At 59.6% G+C, this 19,448-nt stretch overlaps 1 protein-coding gene across 1 annotated transcript; it reads left to right on the top strand.

Annotated features, from left to right (window-relative positions):
* Window positions 1-1,076: 1,076 nt before the first annotated feature.
* On the top strand, window positions 1,077-18,645 carry CSPG4 (chondroitin sulfate proteoglycan 4). The gene is made up of 10 exons (XM_065733598.1): window positions 1,077-1,177; window positions 7,693-7,856; window positions 8,484-12,059; window positions 12,223-12,702; window positions 13,233-13,409; window positions 14,804-15,002; window positions 15,105-15,239; window positions 15,318-15,472; window positions 15,591-15,774; window positions 16,168-18,645. The coding sequence occupies exons 1-10, from the start codon at window positions 1,087-1,089 to the stop codon at window positions 18,036-18,038; spliced, it is 7,032 nt and encodes a 2,343-aa protein (XP_065589670.1). The 5' UTR covers window positions 1,077-1,086; the 3' UTR covers window positions 18,039-18,645.
* The last annotated feature ends 803 nt before the right edge of the window (window positions 18,646-19,448 follow it).

Below are 19,448 nucleotides of genomic sequence, written 5' to 3' on the forward strand. Positions count from 1 at the left end.
GTTGCTTTCAGTTCAGGTAATTCTGGCTCGCTGAGCTACACGCAGGTAATGGAGATGAGCAGGGATCGTGTCCTCCTCTCCGTCCGTCCCGAGGGATGAACACACAGCAAGGATGGAGTGAACGTGAAGCAAGGCAGAGCTCCTCGCAGCCCTGGAGATGAAGAGCAGGAAGGGGAATACTTGGTGAAATTGAATCTGTACAAATCAGCAAGTCTGGATAATATGTAACCCACAGACTAAATAGAATTAGCTAATGAACTTAGCGAGCCCCTGACGATTATTCATAAAAAGTCAGCGAGAGAATGGCACATCCCGGGTTTATTTAATGTCTTTATTAATGATCTGAAAGCAAGAGTAAACAACACATTAATTACGGCTGTGGATGACTCGGAGCTGCAAGGTGTTGCAGACTCTACCAAAGACAGCAAAGTGGCACCACGGGCCCTAACGAGGTTGGGAGTAATGCAGTGGGGAGCGAGCTGAGCATCACCCATCAGTGAGATGCGTCCCAGGGGAGTGGGACCTGAGATGGGAGGGAGAGAGAGGTGTGAGCTTCACGGGGTCTCAGTGGGAACCCTGCAGTTGGGAGGATGGAGAGTGCAGCCCAACAAGTGGGGGGCAAGCAGTCGCACAACCTCAGTGGGGACATTGTGTCACCCGAAGGTGAACCATCAGCTCGGCACCCCAAGGCTCCAGAATGGGGAGCAAAGCCTCTGCTCAGTGCCGCTGTGCTCAGCCTTGAAGCACCGCCTGGCACTCCCTGTCCTGCTGCAGTCCCTTGGCAGTCCCTTCCATGGGCAGCAGCACCCAAGGGTGCCAGCTTGACCACACAGCCCCAAGGCAGGCACTTCTGTTCTACTCTCGCACCGCCCCAGCAGGAACAAGGGCGCTTTGAGAGCAGGGTGGGCCACAGAGCAGGAGGCCTCTAGCCCTTTAAGAGGGGAAATTTGTAATCCGAGCGAATTCCTCCTTTCTGACAGGCTGGAGAGCCGCCGGTCCCTCCCTCGCTGCACTTTATTAAATATAGTAGTGGAGTTGCTGTCGGTTGGGAGCGGGCGCGGGCGGAGAGCTCTGGCCAGGAGCACCATGGCACCCCGAGGTGATTTCCACACACTGCTGCTGCTGCTGCTGCTGGCCCACCAGCCCCCTGCCTTCCATGCGGGACCCCCAGCTGCAGGTAAGCCCCGTCCTGATGCCCGCTGTGGGTTGCTGTGCTCTGGAGGCAATAGATCTGGCATGGGAGGGCACCCAGCACGGGTGGCATGAGCACCCTTAGGTGCCCAAGGAGCTGCCTGCTTTGGGCGGGGTGCTTGGGGCTGTCTTGTGTCCTGCTGGAGGCTTCACAGGGTGGGACAGGCACACGTGGGATGCTGCGTGGGGCTGAGCAGGTGGCATCCCAGGGCACGCTCCTCTCCCTCGGGGCTTGTTCCTTCTTTCCTCCATGCACTGAAATATCACAGCGCCTGGCAAGCGAAGTGGAAGATTTCCCTTTGTCAATGTACAGAGTGCTCTTCTTCCCTCCAGTGCTGACCTTTGGGTCCCGGACAGCACTCCCACCTCGTGGGAGCAGCAGCTGCCACGCTGCCCAGCACCTCCAGGGGTGCAAACCTTCCCCCACTGCATCCCAGAGTCCATGGGTGGCCGCTGCCAGGCTTGGGCCTGGCGGAGGCTTCCATGGGCTCAGCCAAAGCCTGCAGAGTGCCACCCGAGGGCAGGGCATGGAGGCAGGGATCCGGAGACAGCACAGACCTCGAGGCTGGGAGGGGAAGAGGTTTTGCACAGATTTCCCACTGTGCCCAGCCCAAAACGGGCAGCATGCGTACAGCAGCCACATATTGAAAAGGCCAGAGCGTCCCATCGGCTCTGTCACCCTGATGTCACTACGGGGACATCCCATCCTGCGCCCACGGGTGTCACCCCAGAGCTGCTTGGAGACCCAACCTCTCCTTGTTCCAAATCCCTCACACCAAAGGCCCCACATGTTCTGAGGTCACTGCTCAGAGCAGCTGGAAAAGTTTCCAGCTGATGGGAAAGAACAGGAAAAAGTCTGATGGGGGGAATGCGAACCGGTGTCGTGGGAATGAGGAGGAAAATTCTCCTCTCACTCTTATATTTAGCAACAGAGGGCTGCAGGCAGATATATATAATGAGCGCATTCCTCGAGGATCACAGCTTGGGGTTAAGCTCAGCCTTGAGGAGCCAACTTTAGGGTGCGGGTAGCACGGGAACACAGCTCCCTGGGTGCTGGGTGGGGATGTGTGCTGAAACTATGGGCACAGCCATGGGCACTGCTGTTGACATGGCCAAGGGCATGGCCATGGGTACAACCACGAGCAAGGCCTGGTACAGCCACGGGCATGGCCATGGGCTCTGCCATTGACATGGCCAAGGGCACAGCCATGGGCACAGCCATGGGTGTTTCAGCTGAGGAGGTTGTCAGAAGGAACAAGGCTTTCTGCCAGCGTGCAGCACTGGGGAAAGTGGCCTCAGAAAGGCCATGCGCTGCCCTGCTGCTTTCAGGCAGGTGGATGGTGGGCTGTGCCTCTTCTCCCTGAGCTCTACGCTGTGATGAAGCGTCCTGCTCTTGGCATAGCTCACGGTGTGCCCAGCGTCCACTCCTGGCAGACACACAGACAGACAGACAGATGGAAAGCATGCCTGGGAAGGAGAGCGCTGCTAAAAATGGATGGCAGCACAGAATGGCATGGGGGAACCGCCCGGTGGCATCACGTGCTGCGTGCCAAAGGGGATGAAGGCAACCTTCACCCATCAGCGTGCCCCGCTGTGACTCACGGCTGTTAAAGAAGCCTTTATGGGCTGTGAGTCAGTTTGGGACGGGAGCATCCTGGGCTGCTTTTGCCCAAACCTTGTTTTTCTGATGGTTGTTTTCCTCCCTTAATCACACGGCCGTGCACACCTCCAGGAGAAACCGCATGGGCACTGCTGGCTATCTGGGGCACTTCCACAGCCAGGGCACTTTGCTGCATCCCCTCCCTTCGGCCAGGAGTGCTCTATTTATTGCATGGGGGTGATATCCCTCGGTTTCCTCCCATCCAGGGACCTCTGGGAGCAGGGTCGTTTCCGCTGTGGGGCCGAGGTGGCTGTGATGCCTCCCGGGGGGGCCCAGCTGCCCCACGCAGCACCCGGCTATAAATAGAGGCAGGCGCGCCGTTATTTTCTCTATAAACACAACTCCTGCTTTCTCATAGATGGGAAAGGCGTGGGGCTGAGAAACCCCAGGCAGGGAGGGGGCCTCTGTCTGCATGGGAACGGGGCGAGGAGGGCTTCCAGCATCTCCCCCCCATGCTCGCTGTTGCCGTGCGGCTCTCGCAGCCCTCCTCTGGCTGATGCATCCCATCCTTCTGGCGCTTCAAAGGCGCTCCGTCCCACGCCAGACTGGGACGCGGCCGCCGGGCAGCCCTCCAGCACAGCGCTGTTTGTTTGCATCGCTCCGGTAACACGGCCGGGCGGGGGGCACGGGGCACCCCAAGAGCCGGCTGTGCGGGATCGGGGCACGAGGGGTCCCGCATAGCCGGGAGGGCAGAGGGAGCGCAGAGCTGGCTGTGGGTCCATGGGTAGGGTGGGGCCGGGAGAGCTGGCAGCCGGGGGGGGGGGGGGGGGGAAGAGAAGGGGGGAGAGAACAAAACCCGCCTTGGGATGGTTTGGAAACCACGTCCTCTGGGGCTGATACAATATTTCCAGGCCAACTTCTGCTGGCAGCGGGGCCGCCGCGAGCCTGAGTCACGCTGCAGGGCCGTCACAAAGCCCCATTTGCCGCCGCTTCCCCCAAACGCTCCCGCTTTCCCCCCCCCCCACACACACACACACACTCTCCTCCCAGAGTAAATCTTCCGCTTCCAGCCAGGCCTAAACTCCCTGCATCCCTCAGATCCATCAGCACGCAGCATTATGCGCTCCAAGCCAGCCCCTTGCCTGCACCCCTCAGTGGGAGAGCAGCCCCATCCTGTGCACAGACACACAGATGTAGGGACACAGGGACACACATGTGGACATTGGGACATATGAACACGTGGACATGTGGATACACAGACATAGGGACACGAGAACACAGTCATACACACACATAGGGACACAGGGACAGAGGGACATAAGGACAAATGGACATAGGGGCATGTGGATATAGAGACACACGGGTACATGGACATGGGGACATAAGAGTACATGGGCGCATGGACATAAGGACAAATGGACATAGAAACGTGGATATAGGGGCACAGGGACACATGAACATAGGGACACAACAATATAGGGACACGTGGATGTATAGACACACAGACACGGGTACTCACAGATGGACATATGGACACACGGGCACATAGAGAGGTGGACGCACAGACACGGGGACACCTGGGTACATGGACACACAGCCGTGGGGACACGAGGACAAAGGGATGTACAGACACATGGACAGAGGGACACACAGATGCATGGACACAGGGACATAGGAATACAGAGACACAGTGACACACACACACACATACAGATACTGACATACGGGCACAAGGACACAGGGACCTACAGATAAGCAGACACACGGGCTTAAGGACACACAGACGCGTGGACACACATACACAGATCCACATCTGCAGCATGACATGAGCCCACAGGGCGTGTGTTGCCAGATGCATGTGCTCTGCTGAGGCTGCACGCTCTGGCCTTTGGAGACCCCATCCAGCTGTGCCCAGATGCCAGCACCACGCATCCTGAACACACCAGCAACTCTCGGGCTGCTCGGGTCACAGCAGAACAGCACTGGGGAAGCAGAGGCTGAGCTGCTGGCTCTGTATCACTGCGAAGCACCGTGGGGTTGGACGCAGGCAGCCCCCCTCCAGCTGTGCAGGAGCAGGGCCATGGCTCTGCCTGACCCCGCAGTCCGTGGGCCGCAGAACGGCATTTTTGTGTGGGAGCCAGGGCAGGAGCGCAGGGACGCAGCTGGGAACGAGCAAAGGCGGGCGGAGGTAGGGGCGGATGCTGGGGGCGAGCGGGATGTGCAGGGGAGAGCTCAGAGCTCATCCAAGGGATCATCTCACAGCCAACCCCGGGGGCGGTGCGGGGCCCCCCCACCCAGAGCAGCAGCGTTATCAGTGTTGTCTCCATAGCCCTCCCTGGGTCGGTGCCTTCCAGCAATCCCCGCCGTGCCTGGAAAGCGCTGGAGCGGGGAGCAGAGCGGGGAGCAGCACGCGTGGCCCTGGTGTGAGGTTGGGGGGGCAGCATTTGCAGCCTGAGGATGGAGCTGGGAGTGGGGAGAAGAATCCCCCCTCCGTGGCAGCAGCCATCCTGCAGCAGGAAGAGGTGGATTGGTGCAATCACAGCCACTGTGATCGAGATGGGGATGGCACGCTGAAGGTCCAGCACTGCGGATGTCCCCATTGGGATCAGATGCTCGAGACCCCGTGCCACTCATTTCTATAGCACTGGGGTTGGAGCCTGGAGGGGCCCCGCAACCCCTGCTCCCAGCAGAGCTCTGTTTGCGTTCGCCTGCCTCGCAGGCTGCTCGTTTCCTTCCCCAGCCATAAATAAAACCGCGCCATAAATCGGAGGGAATGCGCAGCATAATGCAGCCTTTCTCCTCACCCCAGCAGGGCTGCGGGGCGGGCAGGGACCGCTTCTTCCCACTGGCTGCCCACGGCCCCATCCCGCAGCCCCATATGCCACCCGACACAGCGGGGCCACCCGTGGCAGAGCAGGAGGGCTGGGAGCATGCTACCTTATAAAGTCATCCAGCCCCAAGGCTGACGCTGCAGAGCAGGAATGCACTGGGCCGGACACCGTGCACACAGGGCTGCTTGTTCGGGGCAACAAGGAGCCCTCACTCCCCACCTGGTGTCCCACCCTAAAAACCCAGCGGGGCCGGCAGGAAGAGCTGCACACAGAGAGCCTTTCAGGTGCTGGGGTGCAGCTAAAGGGCTGCTTTAACACATTCCATCCCCTCCCTGCACACACATGGCCGGCCTCAATGAAGCCTTGTTGAGCAGCCAAGGGCAGTTTCACTCCCTTTTTTTCCATGCCCAACATCCTTCCCGCGGAGGGGACCGGTGGACACGGGGTCCCCACACCCCCTGGGAATGACGCACCCCGCTGCTGTGAGCAATGCCCTAAGCACCAGAAAACAGCCCCAGGGGAAGGGACAGGGCAGGGAAACTGGCCAAGCATCCCATAGCCAGCACGTGGCCGGCAGCCGGGGCGGGCTCCCAGAGAGCACAGAGCTCTTGCTTGTTCGCCCAGCCCCACGGGAGCAGCATGCGTCGGGGGTTTGCTCAGAGCACGGCTTTTGGCTTTCCTCCTTGTTATTTTCAATGCAAAAAAAAAAAAAAAGAAAAAGAAAAAGAAAAAGACAGTGCAGCCTATAATTTGCTGGCCAGCTGCTTGGAAAGTGTGATGGGGCCCTGCTCGCCTCCGTGAGCTTTGCTACGGGACTGCGGCCGCCTGCAGGACACTGCAAGCTGGGAACGGGGATTGCTCCGATGGGGTCCCCCATTGGGGACAAGGCGGTGTGTTTGTTGGCCTCAGCCCTTTGCTTTAAGCCTCCCATCCTGCTGCACAGCAGAGCTCAGGGCTCAGCTGGAAACCACGTTGGTCGGGATGGGGGAAGCTGCAGACACTCAGTGGGAGCACAAGGGAAACCAGCACACAGCGGGCACTCCACGACCCTGCAGCCCAAACACGTGTGTGCCTGCACAGGGGTGGGGATGAAGAAGGAGCGGGAAAAGCCTTTTTGCAAAGTTCTGCATGCAACGTGGTGCCAGGAGCTGGCTGTATGGGGCTGGTTCTGCAGGAGCGGGTCAGGGGAGGACAGCCCATAATGGCCCTGCTGGGGCTCCTGTGATTCACTGGCTTGGGCCGGAGGAAGAAGAAGCCAAAGCAGCTCATGCCAACGGCATGCACAGGGACCGGGAAATGAGCAGGCTTGAGTAAGACGTGCTGGCAGCCCCGAGGTGCTGGCTTGCTGTTAGCAGCTCTGGGTGTTCCCGTGCTGCCACCTCTCCCCTGCACAGCACGGCTGGGTGATGCTGCTCTCCCAAACCTTGAAACAAACCGGGGCTAAAAGTACCAAGCGGTGTTTTGAGACACCTGGACAAGGACGTGTGTGTGTCCCCAAAGGGCACAGGATGGGGCTGCCCCTCAGAGAGCAGCTCTAGGGTCTAAGGGACTTTAAGGGCTCTGCATCCTCTTGCAGGCCCGGAGCTGAGCTAGTGGGGTGCACCAGCACGTGCTCTGCACATGGGCACTGTGCACATGCGTGCCCTCACCCCGCTGACACACTGCAGCAGCACTGCTGTCCCCTCTCACTGCCACATGTCATCTCCCTGAGCCTGCCACGCTCACGGCTACGGGCACTGAGCCCTTCCCAGCAGCAGCCTCATATGGATCGCTTTGCCTTCTGATGGAAGAAATTCTGCACCGCGCTGCGAAACGCATAGAAGCTTGGTACCCAGAAACCTGGGCAGGGCCACCTCTCCGTGGGGACACGGGGTTGGCAGGGTCACAGATGACCGGGATGAGAAGGGGGAGACTGGAGGCTGCAGCCTTCGGGCCCCATCGTGTGGCCGTCGGGGGAGGATGCAGCTCCCAACAGCGCGCAAGGAGGGCTGCTGGAAGGGGTCTCACTCTCAAACACAGGTCAGGGAGGGATCCTTCCAGGGGTTTCAACCCTCTCCTTTCCCTTGCCAGTCTCGTTCTTCGGGGACAGCTTCGTGGAGATGCCGCTGGCGGACGCCTCGCGGACGGTGCGGCTGCGGCTCCAGCTGTACACCGGGCAGGGCAGCGGGATGCTCTTCCTGGCCGCCGGGCAGCCCGACCACCTCCTGCTGCAGCTGCGAGCCGGCACCCTGCAGGTCAGCCCCCGCGAGCCGCTGCTTGGGGAGGTGTGGGGGGGATAGGAAGGGGAAAGGATGAACAGAGGGCTCTGGAGAAATGGAGGGTTCCACCAGCCCACGGCAGACCAAGCCCAGCCGGGGCGTGGGAAGGGACTAGGACAGAAGAACAATTTCCTCTTGTGGTTACAGTGCTGGCATGCACCAGAGGAAATGAGCAGGGAGCGTCCACGAACCACATCTGAGGCCAGGCAGGGAGTGAGCAAGCAGCTGACCATGCGTCTCAGGGCTCCCTTGGCCAACCCTCTATTAGAGAGGCTCCAGGATGCTGCTTGTGGGGACATGAACCCACCCACCCCTCACTATTTCTATATTATATATAGAATGTATATAAACCTGCTATTTTTCCCTGCCTGGCTGATGAGGGCTGGAAGCAGCCCAAGCAGCGTGGAAGCAGGGTGTAGGGATGGATGGGGATGGAAAAGAGTCAGCACGTGGAGGAGATGCTGTGTGGGGAGAAAGGGGCTGGGGGATGGAGGACCCCACAGAGGTACACAGAGGTGAATGGAGGGACCAGAACACTGTAAGCCCCCAGGGATGTGTCCACACACCATTGCCATGACCCCCTGTGTGTCTCCTTCCCCACAGGCCAGGCTGCGCCTGGGCTCGGAGGAGGTGACGCTGCAGTCCCCAGCAGAGCTGCAGCTGGACAACCTGGTTCTGCATGATGTGGAGCTGCTGCTGGAGGACGGCAGGATGACGCTGGCCATCGATGGCCTCTTCAACAGCTCTGTGGACATCACGGGGCCCGTGCGGGAGCTGGACATCCAGCACGGCCTCTATGCGGGTGGGACAGGCGGCCTTGACCTGCCGTACCTCGCCGGGATCAGCCCGCCCTTCAGGGGCTGCCTCCACACTGTGACATTCAATGGTCTGGATGTTCTCTCCCCGCTGTCCTCCGACAGCAGCTCCAAGGTCTTCCATCAGGTGCAGGAAGGCTGCAGTGCACAGTTCTCTGCAGAGCCTGAGGAGCCCTTTGGGTTCCTGGGGCCGCAGTCCTACGTTGCCTTCCCCACGTGGGAGGCGAAGGAGGAGGGGACCATTGAGTTTGTGATCACCACGAGCATCACCCAGGCACCCCTCATCTACCATGCGGGGCTGGAAAACGACTTCTTCTACCTGGAGATCTCCAATGGGCGCCTGAGAGGGTTTGTTGAGAAGGGCAACGGCGTCATCGTCCTGCACAACAACATCTTCATCAGCGATGAGCAGCAGCATTATGTCAAGGTCTACACCAACATCCACAAGCTGGAGATCCTGATTGACTACTACGCCTCATCCACATCCAACCGGGGCATCAACAGCCGCCTGGACCTCCAGGGAAACCTCTTCATTGGAGGCATGAATGACAAAGCTTTGCAAAGGCTCAGGGCGCACCACTTTGCTGTCACCTCAGTGTGGACCTTGACCAACAACTCATTTGTCGGCTGCATGGAGGACCTGCGCATAAACCAGCAGCGGAGGAGCCTGCAGGATGCCGTGGTGACAAGGGATGTCACAGTTGGCTGTGGAAGGCAGGAGCACTACTGGGACTATGAGGAGGCTTACGAGCAGGACGAGGCGCCCACCTCGCCGCCACCTGATGCCTGGCACGGAGCTCTGGGCCTGGCAGAACCGTGCCAACCAGATGGCAGCTTCCCACCTGCCTTTGCCAATGTCAGCCGGCTGCTGCACGTCAGCCCTCTCATCGTCTCTGAAGGCGGCATGGCCTATGTGGAATGGAAACATGCCCAGCCCACGGTAGACTTGAGCCTTGCAGGCATCCGGCAGTCCCAAATCCTCTTCAGCATCACCAGTGACCCAAGGCACGGTGAGCTAGAGCTGGACATCCCTGGCTCCCGGAGCAGAAAGAAGTTCACCTTGCTGGACATCGTGAATCGCAAAGTCAGGTACATCCATGATGGCTCCGAGGGCCCCATGGACCAGCTGATGCTGGAGGTGACAGTGACTGCCCAGCAAGGGATCCCCGAGTGCCTGCGGCAAGGGCAGACCTACCTGCTGCCCATCATGGTCAACCCTATCAACGATGCCCCGCAGGTGATCTTTCCCCATGGGAACCACATGATGATCCTGAAGCACACACGGAAGCACCTGACCATGGACATCCTGCAGGCCCTGGATGACGACACATCCTGCGATGACCTTGAGTTCCAGCTGCATGGTGGGCCGCAGGATGAGGGCTACGTGGAGTATGACTTCCACCCTGGGGTGCCCATTGAGGAGTTCTCCTGCAGGGACCTGGAAGCAGGCAACGTGGTCTACGTGCACCAGAGCGGGACAGACTTGCAGCTCACCTTCCAGGTGAGTGATGGCACAGTGCCGAGCCCCATTGCCACCCTGAGGATCCTCGCAATAGAGCCTAACATCCGCTTGCACAACAACACGGGGCTCGCCGTCTCCCAAGGGGAAGCTGCACGCATCACCACGGCCAACCTGTCCGTGGAGACAAACGCTGTGAAGCAGCAGGTTGCCATCCTGTACAGCCTCACAGAGCCCCTCAGGTATGGTGAGATCCAGAAACAAGGGACCGTAGGAGGGGAATGGAAAAAAGTTGAGTCCTTCCATCAGCAAGACCTGGAACAAGGGCGTATCCAGTATTTCAGCACAGATCCTGAGCACCGGGAGGAAGATGTCGTGGAGAAGCTAAGATTTGATGTCCAGGTGGGACAGAAGGTCTTGCCAAACAACACCTTTACCATAAGTATTAAAAGAGCCACCATTAAGATGAAGACCATGGTCCCCCTCCAGATGAAGAACAAGCGGCACAAAAACATTACCAGTAGGGAGCTGGAGGCAATGCTGGAAGACCCAAACTCTGCCCCAGTCCCCTTCCACTACGTGATCATCCAGGCTCCCAAGAAGGGGAACCTGGAGCTCCTTGGCAACAGACTGACTGAAGGCTTTGGGTTTACCCAGGATGATCTGCAGAGAAATCATTTGAGCTACAGCGCAACCATCAGGAATGCTCAGCAGGCTGAGGACAGCTTCCAGTTCCGTGTCCGTGCTGGCGAGGAGCACTCCCCTGTGTACACCTACACGATCGGCATCGGTGGAGACCCCAATGCACCCGACCTGACCAATGTCCTTCTGACAGTGCCCGAAGGCGGGCAGGCTGTTATCTCCAAGGACCACCTTTTCGTGCAGAGCCTGAACAGCATGGACTACATTTATGAAGTGATAGAGGGGCCGGCACATGGCAGGCTGGCTTGGACTACATCCCTGGGCTGGCCCTCCAGTGAGGAAATCACAGAGTTCACCAACGATGACATCCTCCACCGCCGGCTTCTCTACCAGCATGATGACTCTGAGACGCTGGAAGATGATATCCCTTTCGTGGCCATCAGGCAGGGTGAGGGTAGCTCTGAGCCTGAGGCAGAGGAGGTGAGAGGTGTTTTCAGGGTCTCTATTCAGCCTATCAATGACCACACTCCTGTCCAGGTGGTGAATAAGGTCTTCAACGTGGTGCGCAATGGGCAGCACCTGCTGACTACAGATGACATTGCCTTCACTGACAAGGACTCTGGCTTCTCCGACACACAGTTGGTCCTGGCAAGGAGGGACATCTTGTTTGGCAGCATCGTGTCTGTCGATGACAGAAACCACCAGCTCTACCGGTTCACCCAGGACGACCTGAGGAAGAAAAAGATTCTCTTTGTCCATTCTGGAGCAGACCGGGGCTGGATCCAGCTGCAGGTCTCCGATGGCCTCCACCAAACCACTGCCCTGCTTGAGGTACAAGCGTCAGAGCCCTACATCAGAATAGTCAACAACACAGGCCTAGCCATCCCCCAAGGGAGCCGAGGGAGCATCGACTCCTCTGTCCTCAGCCTGGAGACCAACATGGACATCAGGTCTGATGACGAGATACGTTTCCTGATTACTACCCCACCGAGGTGGGGGACTGTGCTGCGAGGGGACCAGCCTGTCATGGCCTTCTCTCAGAGGGACCTGCTGGCAGGAGAGATCTCCTACCACCACAACGGCAGCAGGAATGCCCGTGATGAGCTGCAGTTCACCGTGGAAGCAAACGAGGTGGCAGTAGAGGATGCACTGGCCATCACCATCTTCTTGGACACTCACCCCAGCCCCCTGCACATTGTCAACAACAAGGAGATACAGGTCTTCCAGGGGGAAGCTGCTGAGATCAAGGAGGAGCACTTGCTGGTGAGTATTGCTTCTCCAGTCATTCCTCCCTGGCCACTAAACCAGGGACCCCAACTAACACCCACCTTTATGGAGCAAGGACTTGTGTCCATGTCAGGCTTTACCCAGGGGAAGACATGAGGTTCAGGCCCCTGCTAACGTCATGTGTTTTCCACACTACCAGGTGGTCCATGAGGAGATCTCACCCCAGGATATCATCTACCTGGTAAGGAAACCCCCAGTTTCTGGCTTCCTGGTGATGGTTCAGCACGGCCAGGACTCAGATGAGCCACCCAGCCTGGACCCCATCCAGTCCTTCACCCAGGAGGACATCAACGGCGGCCAAGTGCTCTACCTGCACTCCAAGCCAGAGGAGGAGCAGGACCGCTTTGTCGTGGATGTCACGGCTGGGGGAGCAGACCCTCTGGTGGGGGTGGCTGTCAGCCTTGTTGTGCTCCCTGCTACCATCCCCCTGCACATCCACAACATCACGGTGCCAGGAGGAAGCTCCACCACCATCTCCACAGCTGTTCTCAACATTCCCAGTGCCTACTTTGCAGGTCTGGACATGGAGTTCAGGGTGCTCCAGCCTCCCCGCTTCGGCACCATCCTGAACAACCAGCGGCCCCAGGATGGGGGGCTGCACAGCTTCACCTGGAGAGAGGTAAGGATTGCCAGGGGGTGAGCTGAGCTCCTGCTCTGGTGCCACTAGGAGACTGGGGAGGGAGGTTGGGCTCTTCCTCCTCTTCTTCTCTTCCTCTTCCTCTTCCTGTCTCCCACTTCCTCTTCTCTTCTCATTGAGATCTGCCCATGGGAGGGGTTTGGAGTGGCCAGGTCCATGTCTGGCATGGTGGGGGCCCAGCACAAGACCTGAGATGGGTTTGGATGGCTCTTGGGTTGGGATGCCCCAGATCTACTGGCTCCTGCATCCTCCCATAGAATCATAGAATCATTAAGGTTGGAAAAGATCATTAAGATCATTTAGTCCAACCCACCCTCACCGTGCCCACTGACCATACCCCTCATTGCCACATCTCCACGGCTCTTGAACACCTCCAGGGACAGTAACTCCACCACCACCCTGGGCAGCCCGTTTCGATACCCCACCACTGTTTCGGAGAAGAAATTTTCCCTAATACACAAGCAGTTACCCTCACACCCATCGTTGCTCCTTCACTCGGCCCCCTCCCACAGGTGCAGAGCCAGCAGATCCAGTACCGGCAGGACATTCCTCGTGCCCAGGCTGACAGCTTCACACTTGTGGCCAACGCCTCGACCTCCCAGAGGCAGAGCCAGCCGGGGACAGTCTTCATCACCATCCTCCCCCGCGGCACCAGGGGTCCCCAGCTGCGCACCAACGCCGGACTCCAGGTAATGTTCATGGTGTGGGGGGAGGCTCCTTCCCTGCTCCTCCTCTTCCTCCTCCTCCTCCTCCTCCTCCTCCTCCTCCTTCTCCTCCTCCGCCCCTAGCGATGCTGGAGTTGTCCACGAGGTGGGAGCATCGCCCGCTCCAGCCGCTGCCTGCTGTACAGTTTAGGGAATAACCGATTACTTGGTAGTAGCACGGCACTCCTTTCCCGTCTCCTAATCCCCGGCCTTCCTCACCCACCCCAACCACAGGATTTTGGGAAGGAAGCTCCGAGCTGCAGAGCTGTCCAGAGGGAAGGGGATGGGATGCCTACTCAAATCTGGGGGTCTCCATCCATAGGCAGCACCACCACCCCGCCCCCCCAGGCACACATCTCTGGCTGTGCACACACTGCTTGCACACACAGCACACCCCCAGCCCAGCACGCTGAGCCCCTCCAGCAAATCCCCTTTGTTGTGCATTAAGCTCTGATCTGCCCCAGCTGCGCCAAAATCCCCCACAAAATCCCCACTTTGCCTCCTCCTCACTTGTTCCCAGCCAGCCAGTAGGGATCCCCCATTCCCTCCAGCCACCACTCTGCAAAGCTGCCAAAAGGCACTAAAAGGCCCCAAAATGCTCTCAGCAGCACAGCTCTGTTCTCAGAGGGTTCAGAGCAGGGAGCGCATCCCAGCTTCCCGTAGGAGCACTGAGCACAAGGAGGGGCCGGGCATGTGTTTGTGCTCTTGGGAGATGACTTCAGCGGGTAAAGGTCATGGGCCCAGCACGGAGATCGCACGCAGTTTCCCTGCTGCACACACACAGCACCGGGTGCAGAGTTTGTGTGGGCAGCAGTGGGGAGCCCAGATGTAGTAACCCGGGGAGGATGTGGGGCGCAGCTAAATGGGTCGGCCCCGCTCAGCTCAGCTGAATCGTCCTGTCCTGCCTCGCCAAAGCTGCACTTCCCAACCTCTCTCCCTGCTCCCATGGGGGATCTGGTGGATCCAATTTCAGCGCTGGTACCCACACCCACTCAAGAAATGCGTGGGGAGAGGCCAGCTGGAAAGAGCTGTGCTAACCCGACACTGGGACAGGAATAATCCCGTGGTCTGCGAGGCAGGCGTATGGCAGGGGATTAGCAACAAGGCGCATCGCTGCCTCCTGCTCACTGCGTGCTTGGGCTGATCCCCATGCACTGATGCTGCAGGTACAGAGTGGCATGGATGACCCTGGGCAGCGTGCCCCATGAACGTGCTGGGGAACAGGCGCAGGGCAGTGAGGGCTTGGGCAGAGGCCAGGGGATGCGTGCATCACCCAGCAGAGCACAAGGAGCTCTTGTCCGGGTGATGTGCCTCCCTGTGCAAGGCACGCGGCGCTGCTGGGGTGTCCCAGGGGATCACAGCCTCTCCTGTCCCCCCAGCTGCGGGAAGGCACCGCGGCCACCATCGGCCCCCAAGCCCTGCGTGCTGAGGATGACGACAGCCCGGCGGCCGAGGTCACCTTCTCCATCCAGCCTCCAGCCAACGGCAAGGTGGTGCTGCGCTCAGCGCCCAGCACGGCGCTGCGGAGCTTCACACAAGCGCAAATTGACAGCGGTGACATCGTCTTTGTGCACCAAGGTACAGCTGTCCCCATGCTCTGTGCCACTGGGGTGGGCACTGCGCCCCGGTCCTGTGTCAGGATAGGGTCTGCCTTGTTCCCCAGCTCTGTGCTCTCCGCAGGGCCACTGGATGGAGGCTTCGCCTTTGACCTGTGGGATGGTGAGAACCTGTCTCCTGGCCACTTCTTCCTCATCAGGGCGCACAGAGAGGAGCTCATCAGCCTGGCCAAGAAGCAGAGCCTCACCCTCTGCCCAGGTGGGTGTGGGGCTCTGGGCAGCGGCATCAGGGAGCCCAGAGGAGCAGGGCTGATGCTCATCCCAACGTGTTTTCCAGGTGCCCTGCAGCCCATCACCAGTGAGAACCTGCAGGCAGTGAGCAGTAGCCCCGCCGGCCCTGCTGCCCTGTACTACAGCATCGAGCAGGCACCACGCCTGGGGCAGCTACGCACTGCACGCGGGGATGAAGTCAGAAACTTCACGCAGGCCCAGGTGGAGCCCAGGCCCAGCTCTCCAACACCCCCACAGCTCGGGGTCCTGCCCTGACAGCCCCCTCCCCTGACTTCATTTTGCCATTAAGGTGAAATCAGTGAGAATTTCGCCCTTCTAGGTGGACTCTGGGATGGTTTTCTACCAGCACGAGATGCCGCAGAAGCCCTTCTGGCTCACCCAGGATGCCATCCGCTTCCGTGTGGTTGCTCCCAACACCATCTCTGACTCCTTCATCCTGCTGGTGCTGATCTCATTTGAGGCGAAGTGTCCGCAGCGCTCGACTCAGCTATGGAGAAATACAGGTGAAAACATGTGGGAGACAAGGAAGGGACAAGTAAAGGACAAACAAACTCTCCTGAAGTTTGAGCACTCCCCTTGAAAGGGGATGAAGTTGTGCAAAGTTCAGGAGAGCTTGCTTGTTGGAGGAAAAGACATTACTGTACAATGTGTGCAGACACTGAGACTGCATCAACCCACATCAGCAAATTGCATCTATCCTTTGGCTGCACATAACTCCTTTGAGTGCCATGGTCTAGAGCGACCACAGCCATGGGCTCATGGTTGGCCTGGATGTTCTTATTGGTCTTTCCAACCTTAATGATTCTACGATTGTCTTGCCAAGCTAACAAATCCCATTTCCTTTCCCAATCGCTTTGCAACTCTGACAGAGCTTTGGCTTTCCTCTTTTCCCCCAGGTCTCCATCTCGTAGAGGCTCAACGGGCAGTGATCAGCACCTCACTGCTGGATGCATCCAACCTCCTGAGCCAGATCCCAGACCCCGAGCGGGACGCACACGATGTCATCTTCCTGGTGACAGAGCTGCCGGTGCACGGACAGCTCTGGGTGGCTGATACGCCGCTGGAGCGCTCGCAGCCCTTCTTCCTGCAGTCAGACCTGGCTGCTGGGCGCCTGGTGTATGCACACCATGAGAATGGTGGCACAGAGGACCGATTCCACTTCAAGGCTTGGCTGCGGCCGCGGGCACAGCGCTCCATCCGTCCCCCCCAGGAAGGGGTGCTCATCTCTGAAGCTTTCAACGTGACAGTGAGCAGCAGCAGCCAGAAGCCCCTGCAGGTGCTGAAGCACCAAGGAGCGCTGTGGGTGCTGCCCAACTCCACCATCACCTTGTCCAGGCAGCACCTGGACGTGGCAGAGCCACGAAGCTCCCTGGAGGAGCTGGTGTACAGCCTGCTGCACAGCCCCCGGGCCGGACACCTGGCCAACGTGCACAACCCACAGGTGCCCATCAAGCGCTTCACGCAGGCGGACATCAATGCAGGCCACGTGCTGCTGGTCACCGCAGCCCATGGTGCTCAGGAGTCCCTGGCACTGAGCCTGTCCGACGGCCGGCACCCGCCTGCCCACATCTCACTGGAGGTGGTGGTGCTGCCCACGGGCAGTGCAGAGCCACTGGAGGTGCCACAGGAGCTGAATAGGGCCACGCTGCTTCCCCAGCACGTGGCTCCACAGCTTGGGGAGGGCGATGCCCTTTACACTGTCAGCATGGAGCCGAGGTTTGGCCAAGTGCAGGTCAACAGAAAGCCAGCGCAGGGCTTCTCACAGGCACAGCTGGAGCGCGGCGAGGTGACCTTCACCTTCACCAAGCTCACCTCGTCCAAGGACAGCTTCCAGCTCCTCACCAGGTCACGAACAATGAACAGCACTGGGGTGGTGAATGTCACCGTCCGTGCCTTGGTGACAGCACGGCCGGGCAGCGTGTGGCCCAGAGGCACCACAGCCCTGCTGGATACCAGCACTCTGGACGCCAGCGAGCTGGCCAACCGCACCCGCAGCATCCCGATCTTCAGGCTCCACCAGCCACCCCACAGCAGCCGCCTCGTCAGGAGGGCCCGTGCACCAGGACAGCCTGCCGTCCCCATTGAATCCTTCAGCCAGAGGGAGCTGGAGCAAGGGCTGGTGGGGCTGGAGGTGCTGGATGATGGGGACACAAACCAGCAGCACCCACACAGTGACAGCTTTACCTTTGAGCTGGTGGCCGCTGGCGTGCCACCTGCACTGGTGTCCCTGGGGTACATCACCGAGCCCTACAATGCCTCTAAATCCTACGGTGTCACCCTGCTCCTGGCCCCACCAGCAGTATCATCCCCAGTGCCACAGCCGCAGGGCACAGCACAGAGCAGCCCCAATGTCAGCGAGACGGGCTTGGTGACCCCCACTGCCAGCCCCAACCCTGGAGAGGGCGGCACCTTCCTCGGCTTCATCGAGTCCAACATGTTCAGCATCATCATCCCCATCTGCCTCATCGTCCTGCTGCTGGCCCTCATCCTCCCCCTGCTTTTCTACCTGCACAAGCGCAACAAGACGGGCAAGCACCACGTGCAGGGCTCGCCGGCCTCCAAGGCCAAGAACGGGGCCGTGCCGGAGCAGGAGACATTCCGCAGGACCGACCCCAACCAAGGCATCCCCCTAACGACTGTCAACGCCCTGGAGGGGAAGGGCACTGCTCCACCGCCTCAGGGTCCTGGAGTGCCGGCTGACCCCGAGCTGCTGCAGTACTGCCGGACATCCAACCCCGCCCTGAAAAACAACCAGTACTGGGTGTGAGGGCGCAGGGTGGGGGCACGAGCGGTGGGAGCCCCCCAGAGCGTCACCTCCTCCTCCTCCAGGGGAGCCGGCATCCCGTGGGCACAGCAGGACCTGGGGGTGGGGGGCTGCCAGCACGGCCACCCACGATCCCCCCGTCTCCATAGTGCTTCGGGCAGAGGGGCAAGTGGGTGGGGGGGGGTGGGGCAAAACACCATCAGGGAGCACGGCCATTGGGCACGCGCTGGGGACACCTGAGTTTGGCCAAGGTGCTGAGGGTGCAGGTGGATGAAGGGGACAAGGACGAGCAGCTTTGTGCTGCCTCAGGCTCGGGATGGAGCTGCCCAAATCCGCCAGGGCTCAGCAGGCTGCAGAGCTGCAGTGGAGGGTTGGAAAAACCCTGTGGCCAATGCCAAGGGGATCCAAGGAGCCCCCGCCCGCTCGGAGTAGAGAAATGAACACGATGCATCGTGCTGCCTCCAAACACCCAGAGCAGCTGGGGCTGCACACTGGGCCGAGTGCCCTCAGCAGCACAAAGCTGGAGGGGGGAGTGGGTATGGCTTGGTTTCCCACTGTAAGCTCCAGTCCAGTAGGAGTGCACGGAATAAAGTGCCTTTCCTGAGGTGCAGCCTGTTTCCCTGGGCCCTGCCAAGCTGTGAGCTGCAGCGCAGCGTTTGGAGGCGGTGCGCCGAGCCCTGGCCTCTTGCTCAAGTTTTCCCCTAAGCACTTAAATAGGAATGAGCCGAGGAAAAACTGAGCACTGAGCTCAGGATGGGACCCAACAACAACAACACGCCACGGTGCTCTCCTGATCTCTGCACGCTGCAGCCAGACTGAGATGCTCCCCCAGCACTCCTCTCTCATCTGGGGTCAAACCCTCCCTAAACAGCAGCCCGGGGCTGTGAGCCTTGCTGTTTGCAGCTTTTCTGGCTGTGTTTATGAGCAAGCGTTTTCCTGCTCTGCTGTCAGAGCAGCCCATGGCCATTGGGTGCTGGGGGGGTCCTGCCCCCACCAAGCCCCGTGCAGGGATGGATGGATGGCAGCTCAGCAGCTTGCTGGGCGGTGCTGCTCCCTAAATCCAGGGCAGCCCTCTGTGCAGAGCAGAGGTGTGCTGGCCCTGCCTCCCTCTTGCACGTCATTGTGGCTCCACATCGTGTTTGGCTGTGTATCAGCTCTGCTGCAGGGGTGGGTGCTGTGGGGCAGGCACTTGCCTTGCCCCGAGAGATTCAATGGGAGGAACATGGCCTACATTCGGGAGCACTGAAAGCAAGGCGGGTTATTTTGGAGCCTTGCAGTTCCATCCCCTGCGCAATATCCGCTCACCGAGGTCAGGAGAGGACAGGCAGCAACCTGGAGGGTGCTGAGTGTGCTTCTGTGGGGCCAAGTCTTGCTGGTGGAAAGCCCCGAGCAGCACTCAGGGCACAGTGACCT

Source organism: Cyrtonyx montezumae, unplaced genomic scaffold (genome assembly GCF_038088225.1).
Source record: "Cyrtonyx montezumae isolate F1298 unplaced genomic scaffold, pur_monq_1.0 scaffold_17, whole genome shotgun sequence".
In the NCBI taxonomy this organism is placed as follows: Eukaryota; Metazoa; Chordata; class Aves; order Galliformes; family Odontophoridae; genus Cyrtonyx; species Cyrtonyx montezumae.